Source organism: Aotus nancymaae, unplaced genomic scaffold (assembly GCF_030222135.1).
Source record: "Aotus nancymaae isolate 86718 unplaced genomic scaffold, 86718_ANA_hifiasm-v0.15.2.pri h1tg000014l, whole genome shotgun sequence".
Classification (NCBI taxonomy): domain Eukaryota; kingdom Metazoa; phylum Chordata; class Mammalia; order Primates; family Aotidae; genus Aotus; species Aotus nancymaae.
The window spans coordinates 41674528-41686788 of NW_026988425.1; the positions used below are offsets into that span (position 1 = coordinate 41674528).

The following is a 12261-nucleotide window of genomic DNA, read 5'->3' on the forward strand; positions in this document are numbered from 1 at the left end:
CCTATATCTCATATGCTCTTTTCTGTATATGTCATTTTCTTGCTTTTCCCTGTCTCAGGGTAGATATTTTCTTCTGACCTATTCTCCAGCTTACTAATTCTATCTTCAGTGTAACTAATTGGCTATTAAACCAATACAGTGAAACTTTATTTTTAGCTATTGTGTTTTTAGCACTACATTTCCTTGACAGAAAATTCAGGGATTATCTGCATTTTACAGTAAATTCTATGCAGGTTTCATAATTCTACCATTCCAGCATGGGAAGAATGTTTCTAATGCTTCACATTATTCTCATCCCAGCAGAAATTTGTCGAACCCCAGTAAACCAACTAGAAATTTCTTTTGCTTTAATTCTCATAAGAAAGACAAATTTATTCCTAATATCTTTCTGGAAACATATATATCTGAGGGGCAAACAAACCAAATTCCTAAAAAATATTTTTAAAGGGACTTCAAATAGGGCATCTCAAAGGCTGAGGCTCTAGCTCTTTGCTCAAATATCTTGAGTAGTTCATTTAACCAGATATCATAATCTCAAAGATATTTTGACAAAATATTTGTCCTTTAAATTTTTTTAGACTGTATCAATCTACCCTTACATCATTCTTCTGTCACTTCCTCCCACTCCAACTTTCATTTTACCTTGTGTTGTAAGACCTCACAGATCTTTGTTAAGATCGCATACTACTCATATTCCTGAAACTTTGGAATCCCTGGGGTTGGTGAAGCACCATGTGTAATCATTGGGCAGAAAGAGAGCTGATGTTGAATTTAGATGCCCTTTGTTGCTGGTGCTGCTGCCATCTGGCCAAGTGTACCACAAACCACAAGACAGACTGAATGGCCAAGTGAAATTAATGGGCCTGTTTCAAGATCTACCACCAACTTCTAATCCTCCTCTGTTTGGAAATTTGCATTTTGTTTGCCATTTGGGCCTTATCATGGTCTATTATTTAACCAGTATACAGAGCTCCTTGTTATCTGTCTTTATTGTACCTAACCATTTCTCTCCTCAAACCAGAACATAACCTCAGAGCTTATTCTTAATCCTCAGAGAGACTATATTAACTAAATCTGAAGTTAAAATGGAATATTGTGCAAAAATGAAAAATTTGGCCTATAAGAATGCCCTATGAGAATTTTTTAAACCTGATTCAGGTTAATTCAAACCAGCAAGAGTTCAAACTAAATCGACAAGATGGTATTCAAATTCTACTGTTCAGCCTCAAAGTTCCTGCAGAAAGATATGTGAGGTTTTCTCCTGACTATTGATTACATTTTCTTTATAATATATTCATTTTAATGGAAAACTATTTTTACCTATCTTTAAGTTAAACTAGATTCTCTGCCCTGGCTGCACTATAGAATCACGTTTTGAGAAAAAAATGATGCCAGCTACACACCAGAATCTCTATAGTGCCCAGGCATTTGGTACAAAGAAAAAAAAAAAAACCTCCCCAGGTAATTTTACCATGCAATCAGGGTTAAAGAGCAAAGGTGCTCTTTCTGAAAAATTGTTTCTTAAAGCAAGATTTTTCTACTGTCTGCTATTACAGAGAATACACCTAAATTACAGCTTGCATGTCAAAAGATATCACGGATTATGAAACAATTGTTTCTAATTGTCTAGAGTTTCAATAACTTTCTTTTTAAATTTGATTCAGTTTGATGCCAAACTAGCAAGAGTTCAGACTAAATCAAAATCATATCCAGATTCTACTGTTTTGCCACAGAGTATCTACAGAAGGGTATGTGAGTTTTTCTCCCATGATTTGTTGCTTAAGAAAATTTTCTAAGCATGTTTCTATAAAAATCATCTAATTCTTATTAACAATATAAGGTATTTTTTTAAATACCAATTTATAGCAGAAGTGTATTTCTTTATTATTTTGTTGTTCCTTGTACTAAATTTTATTTTTGAATTGTAATAACAAATTTTTTGTTTCATTTAGAAACTCCAACATTTTCAAGAAGAAAAAAACAAAGAGATTGCAATTCTTCGTAATACCATTCGCGATTTAGAGCAACGCCTTTCTATTGGCAAAGATTCTCACCTTAAGCGCAGACGGTTTTGAGCTTAGCAGTAAATTCATTAGTTGGTATTTTACTTAAAAGTAACTGAAAATTTCACTTCTAATTTCAACATATGCATACAGCCTACATCACAAAAAGAGTCAGCTTTAAGGTTTTTATTGAATTTATTTGGACAAATCCATACTGTATCCAATTGTGTACTGCATTCTTGTTTAATAGTATTAACCATAAAGGAGGTCAGGTTTATAGGGTTTAGTTTACCTATTAAACTATCATTGACTATGGAAATACTTACCAAGGAATACAGAGACAGACAATATTCTTTATCTTTTCCCTTATATCTTTCAAGACAGCCAATCAAGTTTTAGAAGAGTGTGATATAATGTTAGAGAAAGAAGGATACAAAGGCTTTATTCATGTATGATAGTAAAAGCAAGATATGAGTCTTCGATATCAAAAAAGATAAATGGACATTTAAAATATATATGCTTTTTTAGCAAAATATTCATGTGTTAAGTATTTCTCCACCTTAAAATACAAAATGTACTTCTTTCTTTAAATTTAGTTAAAAATGTAAGATTGAAAAGACAAGGATAATATTGTTTGAGAGATAAGTAAAAAAAAAAAAAATGGAAAGCATGTCTTTGTTTTTCTTCCTCCATTCTAAATTGCTAGCTATCCAACAGAAACCCCTAGGTCATAGTTTATGTTTCTGTTCTCATTAAAGCAAGTAGAACATTGGAAAAAGAAAAAAAAGACATATTAACCAAAAGCTGCAATCACCTTTCAGTTGCCCCATTATAAAAAATATGGTTTGAGTCAATATTTCTATGACATAAAATTTAAAATCTGGAAGCTAATCCAGTAGATTTCTTCATGTTTGCCTAAATCCAATTTCTATTTTTGGTTCACTAATTTGGGGGATTATAAAAATGATGGAAATGAAATTGTGTCTAGACTGACTTGGGGAGTATGTCTTATTTTAAATATTTAGTTTGAAGGTCATTCTCACTTTTTTGCCTTATTCTTTCAGCTTCAATTGGTACTGGCTTCTGTGGGTATAAGCTGCTGACTTGTCTGTCAGGCAGCCGAAGGCAAACGTCACTGACAAGATTCAGTTATATTCTCCTCTGCCCGAAGTCCCTGTCAGCTACATAAAGATGGGAGGTTTTCTTTACACTGTCAGGTGATTGCAGACCCTGTTTTTTCAAATATCAGATGTCGACAATGTCAGCATCAGCTCCTAGGAGCCAACTCTGAATCTTTGGGCAATTTTCAGAGTAATTGATTTATACATCTCTTTTGTCAGAGCTTGTTTCGTGGATGTTGTAAACCTTCACTTCCTGGCACATATCAGTTCTCTGGGTGACCCTGCCTATGTTGACCCTTGTGCTTATGGTGGTGATGAAGGTCTGAAGGAGTGAGATGAGTAAGAGCATCTGGTGCTCCTGGTTGCTTATTCTTTGAAAGCTCACTGCTGCCAAGGTGCTGATGTCCATGATTCTGATGATGCTTATGATGGTGATGGGGCTGTGGAGCTTCAGTTGTTTTATTCACAGTAGCCAAAGATACATTTTTACAAAAGTCTTCATCTTTGAGAGTCTGGAACAAATTTATAAATCACTTATTAACAAGCTTATAGAGATAGAAATATTGCATGAAAAATGATTTGTAGACCTAAGGTATGTGAAATTCCAACTAGTTAATTAGGATAGAGTTGGCTTTATATTATATTAACGAGTAAAGAGTCTGATATTAGTCTTAACACCTAGACATTTTATTAAAGGCTTAAAAAGAAAGCCAAACCACTGTACTTATATTTGCAGAAGCAAATAAAGTAAACTGGCAAAAGGAACATAGATTGCAGGAAAGTCAATCTAATATCAAATCCTAAATTCAGTTGACCTAGGCTAGGCATGGTTGCCCACACCTGTAATCCCAGCACTTTCAGAGGCCAAGGTGGGTGGATTGTTTGGGCTCAGGAGTCTAAGACCAGCCTGGATTACATGGCAGGACTCCGTCTCTACAAAATATACAAAAATTAGCTAGGTGTGGTGGTGCATGCCTGTAGTCCCAGCTACTTGGGAGGCTGAGATGGGAGGATCACTTGAGCCTGCAAGGTGGAGGTTGCAGTGAGCTGAGATGGTGCCACTGCACTCCAGCCTGGTGACAGAGTCAGACCTTGTCTCAAAAAATAAAAACAAAAAAATCAGTTGATCTATATGGAAACTTCTGTACCTAGGTCAACAGTGCATCTTATGTAATACCATATGATACTATAATCTAGTATTAATTTATCTCTGATAATTCAAAAATGCTAATAAACTCTGCTCAAATGTGTTAGTTTTTCATACTTCATCCTATGCCAGGAGAAGTTTTGAACTTCACCAAAGCTTTGCTAATGTCTCCCTACTATAAGGCTGTCAGCTGAAAGTAGCAAATTACTGCCTGACTCCCATTGACCATAATATCCATTCTGCATGATCCTAGTTCTTTAATTTACTGGAAGTCTTTATTGTTTTGTGGTACCTACCAGTCAGAGACTCAAAGCCTATAGATACAGAAATGTAACATTATACCTCAACCTAATGCTAATTTGTAAATAAATTTACAAAATCAACTTAGAACCCAAAAACTCACTAAGTGATATGGTTTTGATGTTTTGAAGGTTTTAAGAGGTTATAAATTCCATTAAATTTTAGCATACAACTAGTAAGTGGTACTTTTTTTTGAGTTATTTCTGAATTACTTCTACATTAGAAGCTAAGAGTGTTTGCTTAGAAACTTATAATCAATTTGATGTATGTTTAAAATATGCTGCATAATGTTCAAAGTGTCCAAGGTTTAAACAAACACAAATACCTGTGGTAGTAGTCTAATTTTAAAAACACATTAATGTATTTTACTGATCATGTGATACATATTTCTTTAGATTTTAATATCTCTAAAATTAGAATATACCATACTATTGGTGGTGTTTTCTCACTGTACCCTACTTTAATTAGCAGCATTTTTTCCTAAATAGTACATAAGACAATGCACCATATAATTAATGGTATCTAGGAGACAATGAAATAGAAAAACTCTAATTTGATTTGGCATATCAGATACTAATAGTATCTGATCTGTAATTCATATTTACAGATAATTTACACATTTTAAGCATATTGTGGTAACTGTTTCTGCCTTTTTTCAATTTAATTGGGTATATCTATAACTATCAAGCATTTGCACAAATGAGAAATACAGAAATAATCCCAAAATATGAGGAATTATTATAGTATTTATTAAATGCTTAGTATAGGTTGAGTTAGTACTTTTCTATCATTACTCTTAGTATTTTCTTCCACTGCTTCAGTCTCCTCATCTTTAAAAGTAGTAAAATAACCCGCATAAGATCATTATAAAGGTTAAAATGTGAAAATTACATAACTAGAGTAACTTATTGTACTTCTTTAAATTAATTAATTAGATAATTTGTTAAAAATTAGAGATGGCTTTCTTTAAAGCTGAGGAAAATCTGAAGAAAATACAATTTACAGATAAAACTAGAATTGTTTTCAAGCCTAAGTTCAAGTTTTAGCAATCTGACCTATCAATGAAACATTGTTTAGAATTATTTTTCATTTTTATATGAAGGAAAACACGTCTAGTTAATACAAACTAAAATAAATTCTTTGAGTGCCTTTTTTATTTAAAAAGATTTAAGGCCAGGAGTGGTGACTCACACCTGTAAGCCCAGCACTTTAGGAGGCCAAGGAGGGCAGATCACGAGGTCAAGAGATCGAGACCATCCTGGCCAACATGGTGAAACCCCGTCTGTACTAAAAATACAAAAATTAGCTGGGTGTGGTGGCATGCACCTGTAGTCCCAGCTATTTGGGGGGCTGAGGCAGGAGAATTGCTCGAACCCGGGAGGCGGAGGTTGCAATGAGCCGAGATCGCGCCACTGCACTCCAGCCTGGCGCCTGGCGACAGAGTGAGACTGTCTCAAAAGAAAAAAAATTTATATATGGTTCTTCTTATAACAAGGAAAAAATATTTTCATATTTTTTAGGAAATAAATACCAGTAATGAGTAGAAAATTTATTCCATTTTGAAGTAAACTCAGACTGCAGATGGGCAGACAGTGGAAGAGCTTCAGGAAAAATCTGATAGATAGTCTTGCATTCTCAAAAACTTAAGTAGTTTCTAGCCCCAGTTCCATTCCAAGTAATGCTGTGGGTAAACTTTGCTATTACCATCTTCTTGTGCTGACATGCTCAAGATACTATAATAATATTGTTTTGTTTGTTGACTAAATTCTTAGAGCACTTATGCTCATGCAATGTCATTTGGTGGTAATTGAAATATGACCTACATTGATTTTTAATTTATAAAGCACTTCTAGATAAAGGCAGCAACATCGATCTTCAGAAAATGTTTTAAAGTAGAGGTTAGATGACAGGATATGTTTAATTATAAAAATTATTGTTATTTACTTTTAGTACACCTGCAAAAGCATTGATTGACTAATTTATCCTAATTTATCATGAAACACTAACTTATTTAGATAGCTCTTACAAGATTTCCTCCTTTCTCCCCAGAAAAATAATTCAGAAAAATACCGTGAGAGAGCAGTTTCCACATTTCTTTTCACAGTAAGCAATCTTAATGGCTTCTTCTACATATGGGAAAGTTAGGAAGGAATAAGGCAAACCAAGATGATATACAAGACGGCCACATCTATGAAAAAGGACAAAATACAACGCCATTATAATATTTTCTGTATCACGATCCTACTGAAACACAGTCTGGGATAGGTATTATAGGTTTAACGGTCTTGTAACTAAGACCCTTTCAGACTTTCACTAAATTTCTTTGGATAAGAGCTACAAATGAGCTCCCAGGAACTGCATACCAGGTCAGGTCATAGCAACACTACAATTAGTCTAATACTAGCATTTTGAAATGTTATAGAACTGTCACTAAATAATATCAAAACTAGTCATCATTGTTACTTGATCAAATACAATTTTGTGACTGACTTATAAATTCTACTAGTGCCCAGACCACTAATTTATAAATTAGGCTCTGAAAATCACATGAGTTTGTCAGTACTGCTATGGCAGCACAAATCTAACACAAGAAATCATGACATAACAAAAAGATCTCCAAGCCATGGCCAATAGCCCATTTATTTAAAAATATATCTAATGCAATGAAAATTGCAGTACAATGAAAGTATTAGAATATGTGGCACTGTCAGAAATGGTGGGCTTAAAAATGTTCTTCCTGCCCACATTTTTACCAGAACATATGGTTTTATGTGATTATCAAAGGATTATACTTTTAGGTTATACTAAAAATTAGAAGTTTGAAGGCTTAAAAGAATGAAATGTGATTATTTTTTAAAATTTAGTATAAGACCAAGTAGGGCTCACCAAACTCCGGAGAGTCAAAGTAAACAAAGCACCCACTAAGAATGTTTATAATGGCATAAGGCATGCATTGAGGGTCCCTCAAAATATGAATGTTTTATTTGTACACAGAATCAAAAGTAGATTTGTGTAGATCATGCTTAAATGATTAACTCACTTTACAGTTCAGAAATTCAGGTATGTAGCCTTCAAATTATTACTTAGATTAAAATTAATTAATTAGAAGATATGGTTATTCATTTGCAAAAGACTTAGGTTAGAATTGTACAGGATATACAAATTGGTCATTCTTTTTATTTAACCAGAATGCCAATTTATGGGAAAAAATGTAATCAACTTTCTGTATTTTCCTACTGGAATGGTGAACTCTTTTACATGTCTTACTTTTAAGAAAGATATTTCAAAAATAACAGTCATTCCAAAAAATGTAAATGTAAATAAAGAGTTTATAAATTATTTGGCAATAAAGGCAAATGTCTTATTTTAAATCACTTACTATAAAATACAAAACAAAAAAAATCAAGTGAAGAGATTAGTGGAAAATCTAGAGAAGTGGTTACGGCAAAGTAACCTGTGATAATAATTATGGATATGAGATAAATATACTGAGGATTAAGAACCCACATAATTTGATGATTGACCTGAGTTGGGAGTGTGATGGAAGGAGTCAATAATACATTCTTGTCACACAGTTTTCTGAAGGGGTAGATGGCAGCAAGCCTGCCATACGTGATGGTTTTTGTGATGTCCTGCAAAATAGTGGATGATGACTGGGAGTGCAGGGTCAGAAAATTACAGGATTATATGCCCTAGTGGTTGGCTGCATCTCCCTCCAATAGGTTGCTATATATAAATCACACAAAGGTGAAAGTATAACTATGTTCTAGGAGAAGATAATCAATACAGATTTGAATAATTGAATTTAAGATGTTGGTGAATACTGGTCTGGAGTTCAGTCATTGTGTTTCAGCTTTGTATATATATTTGGGATCATCCTAATATATGTTGTAATTGTAATCAAGGGATAGATGAGATTGCTCAGGTAAAAAGTGCAGAGTGTGAATAGAATGAAATTTATATACCCCTGAATAACACAAACACATACAGAATAAACCAAGGAAGAATGTGGGAGGAAGAACAGGGAGGTAGAAGAGGAAATATGGAAGAGACAGAAGAGGAGGGATATGGGCAAAACCAGTAGGGTATAGTGTCATAGAAATTTTTTAAAATGAGAGTATTTTCAAAAATAAGGAGTAATTTTTACTTCTAAAAGTTAGAGAGAGATTATGTGAGATGAAGACTAAAATATGGCATTGTATTTAACAGCAAAGAAGATTGTTATGTGTGGTGGGAAGTAAATAAATAGATAGATACAAAACAGTTATTTTTAAATTTGGGATGTGTTTGTGTATATGTACAAACCTGTCATATATGAGGAAGTCATCTTTGTTTCCATTTAAAAGAGTCCAGACATCTGGTTGGTTTTCTTCTTGCTGATAAACAGGAATATGCTTTGAAACGTGATTCTTAAGATGTGTGTATCTTAATTGAGAAGAGAGTCCTTGATGATTAATAATAACATAAGAAATATTAGAATATCCTTCTTTCTCCAGTTTTACTCGCAGGTCTTCCAATCTAAAATATTTGGGAAGAAACATATAAAATGAATAATCTCATGTGATTTGATTAGTGGTTTTTCTCCCTCTTCCTTATTTTTCTATGTGAAACTATCCTTATTTTTAACTAACCCATACTGTACCCATTCTTTATATTGTGGTAAAAGATTTTGAAACTTTCATTTTTAGAATTACTTTAAAAATGTGCTTAGTTAAAACCTTATGCTTACACAAACAGTGGCTAATTTAATTCTCAAATTAGCACAATGAAGTGTATATATTTTAAATGCATCTTATAGATAGAATGTATTCAACTAACCATAGATCAAAAATGGTTGGGAAAAAAAAAGATGGCTGCATCTATAGTAATGAACATGTAGACTTTTTTCCTTGTCATTATTCACTAAACAATACAATATAAAAATAGCTTACATAGCATTTACATTGTTTTAGGTATTATAAGTAATCTAGAGAGGATTTAAAACATACGAAAGTATATGCATAGGTTATATGGAAATATGATGCCATTTTATATAAGGGATTGGAGCATCCATAGATTTTGGTGTATTAGGGGGATTCTGGAACCAATCCTGCACAGATACCACTGGACAACTGTAAGGAGAATTCTACCCGATGAGTATTTGGTGAATAACTCAACAAATATCTTTGATATTTATTTGTTAAATAACCCAACACCTTTGATAGCAAGCCTAGTGTTCTTTCTACTCTGACAAAACAGTCTGCTCTGCTTCTTGTATTGAAATAACTGTTCCATTTGCAGAAGTATATTTTAGAACATTTCCATTACACAAGTAATACGTATTTAGTAGGAAATTATAAAATATGGGTCCACAAAAAGAAGAAAAACTTTCCATAACCCTAGGAAACCCACTGTAAACATTCTGGTGGATATCATCCTAGTTTCTCTCTTCTAATTTGTTCTATGCAAACACATACAGTTTTTCCAAAAACTGTGATTTAATACATTGTGTTCACTTTTATTTTATTTTATTTTATTTTATGTCTATATGCATGTGTGTATTTAATAGCTTTCCCTTTAAGATATTTTAAGTCACAGAAAGACTGTCTTACCTAGATGCCTGCAGAATGCACAGGTATCAGCTGGCTTGAAGAAGAGCAACCACAGTCACTGAACCACTGGAGTTCAGCATTGGATCTTGATCTCTTATGCTCCAGGCTGGGGGTTGCTTACATAAGGAGCTTTGGTCCTGGCTCTCTGTTCCTCCTGAGGGGAGGAGACAGAGAGCCAAGGCAAGCCCCAGGCTTCTCCACATTGCTGGGGTTGTCCTGTAAAAGAGACAACCTGTCATTCTTCTTCATAGATAACTTCACAGGCCTAGCTATTAATTTCTACAAATCCAGCAAACATAATTCTACTTCCTAAAAATACCTAGCCCATGAATTCTGTTTCCAGAAACTTATGGAAATCTGCCTCATCAGGCAACCAAGAACTTCCCTGGGAAAAGATATGTGTTTGTTTAGAAAAATGTTCAGACTGTGGCTTATATAACCAAGTCTGTGACTTACATAACATTCTGCAAACACAACCTGACTTTTGGCTGAGACACACCAAGTTCTAACTGCTCTTTCTATTCTCTAAGAAGAAAGGGACCAATAGAGGATTCTGCACAGAAATGAAAAGAGCCAGCAAAAAAAGAACCCAGAAAGAAAGGTGATGGTAGAGAGAAGAGTATACCAACAACATGAATGTGGCTCATGTAGGGCCCTTAGCTCTTCAGGTTCAAACATTTTGTATTTATAAGTCTTTTGGGTGTGGCTGGCTCCCTTTTGTTTCTCTTTTATTACTTTTATTTCCTCTACCCGTTTTCTAAATCTATTCTATGGAAAAAATATTTTATCAGACTCAAAAAATATTTACCAAACTCTAAAAGAATAAAGTATCAGAAAATACAAAGTTTCTACTTACACAAACCCTTCCAACGAGCCTGCTTCCTTTCTCTTTGCTTTGCTCTGGCAGCTCCACAAAACCACAGCGACACACTCTCGTATTTATAGTCCTGTTGTTTACCTCACCCCTCAGCTATAGTCCAAAGTTCAGTGCTCACTCTTGCAGTGACCTTGCAAGCAGAGCAAACCCCTGAACTGATTGTTATCAACTTAAAAGAAAGTAGCAAGTGCTGCCAGGCATGATATGGGGAAAGCATTTTGACAATTTCTAATTTATTCCCTATCCTTTTCAGTCACCCCAGTATCTAGGATTTAATGGTACAGTCGGGGGCGGGAGGAAGGGCTAAGGGTAAACAGGGCTTCCACATCTCCTTCGTTCCCAAACTGTAATAAGGAAAAACATTTGCTGAGCCAGCGAATTATGCTGCTGCTTTAAAAAAGGAAAAAGAAAACTTTTTTTTCCTTTTACTTTGCTTCCTTTTGCAGTGATGAGGTGCTAGCTTAGCCCACACTGTGTGATCCTATATGGGATCTCCTAGGACCACGGCTCTTTTCTTTTTAATTTAAAGAAATAGAAAAATAGACTTCCTATCTGAGGGAAATCAGGGCTCATTTTTATTGTCACAGAAGTCGTACTTCCTGGAAGACCTATGTATCCCACAGAATTTTTTGAGACTCTAATATAAAATCTTTAATTGATAATTCCTACTATTTCAGAAGCAGGTAAATTCTTTCCAGTAACGCTTGTAAGTTGGCATGCCGACGGTGGCTGAAGTAAGGAGCAATGTGAAATGATGTCATTCCTAGATAGCAACAGTTTTCGAGTAAGCCTTGCTTTTGTCATCAGGTTTTTTTTTCCAAATAACCCCCTACTGATTCCTATATGCTGAATACTGTTGTACAAGGTGCAGGAAATGCAGAGACTCAGATGTTATCCTTCCTTTGAAGAAACTTCATATCAAATTAGGAGGTTACCATTTGAAATCTCTTTACTTGCCCTGAGCAGTTGTTACTTGCCTTTTGGGGTCCCAAATCTATGTGAGAATCCAGTTAAAATGCACATATGCATATTCATTTTTTAAAAGAATCTCAAAAAAAAGAAAACTTTGTACAAAGCAGATAGTCCCCTCTGTAGTTCATTTCCTTGACAAATCTAAGTAGTCATATTGGTCTATCGGCAGCCAGACAGCAAGTGCTTCACTATCTCCCCCTTTCTTTACATGTGGGCTTAGCAGGAACCACCTGACCCAAAAGAATGTCTT

The 12261-nt window shown here is 34.4% G+C and overlaps 2 protein-coding genes across 2 annotated transcripts in view; one reads left to right on the plus strand and one right to left on the minus strand.

Moving 5' to 3' along the window:
* Positions 1-2075, plus strand: part of CCDC152 (coiled-coil domain containing 152) — a 63381-nt gene extending 61306 nt beyond the window's left edge. The window contains exons 7-8 of the mRNA XM_064375945.1: positions 1665-1748; positions 1953-2075. Coding sequence (XP_064232015.1) covers positions 1665-1748; positions 1953-2075 — 207 coding nt within the window. The remainder of the gene's footprint in view (positions 1-1664; positions 1749-1952) is intronic.
* A 99-nt stretch (positions 2076-2174) lies between these two features.
* On the minus strand, positions 2175-11126 carry SELENOP (selenoprotein P). Its single transcript, XM_012433842.2, has 5 exons — positions 11019-11126; positions 10163-10378; positions 8877-9089; positions 6642-6759; positions 2175-3636 (listed from the first exon to the last, which is right to left on the minus strand). Exons 2-5 carry the CDS (start codon positions 10363-10365, stop codon positions 3025-3027), a joined length of 1146 nt encoding a protein of 381 aa, XP_012289265.2. The 5' UTR covers positions 10366-10378; positions 11019-11126; the 3' UTR covers positions 2175-3024.
* Positions 11127-12261: the final 1135 nt, after the last annotated feature.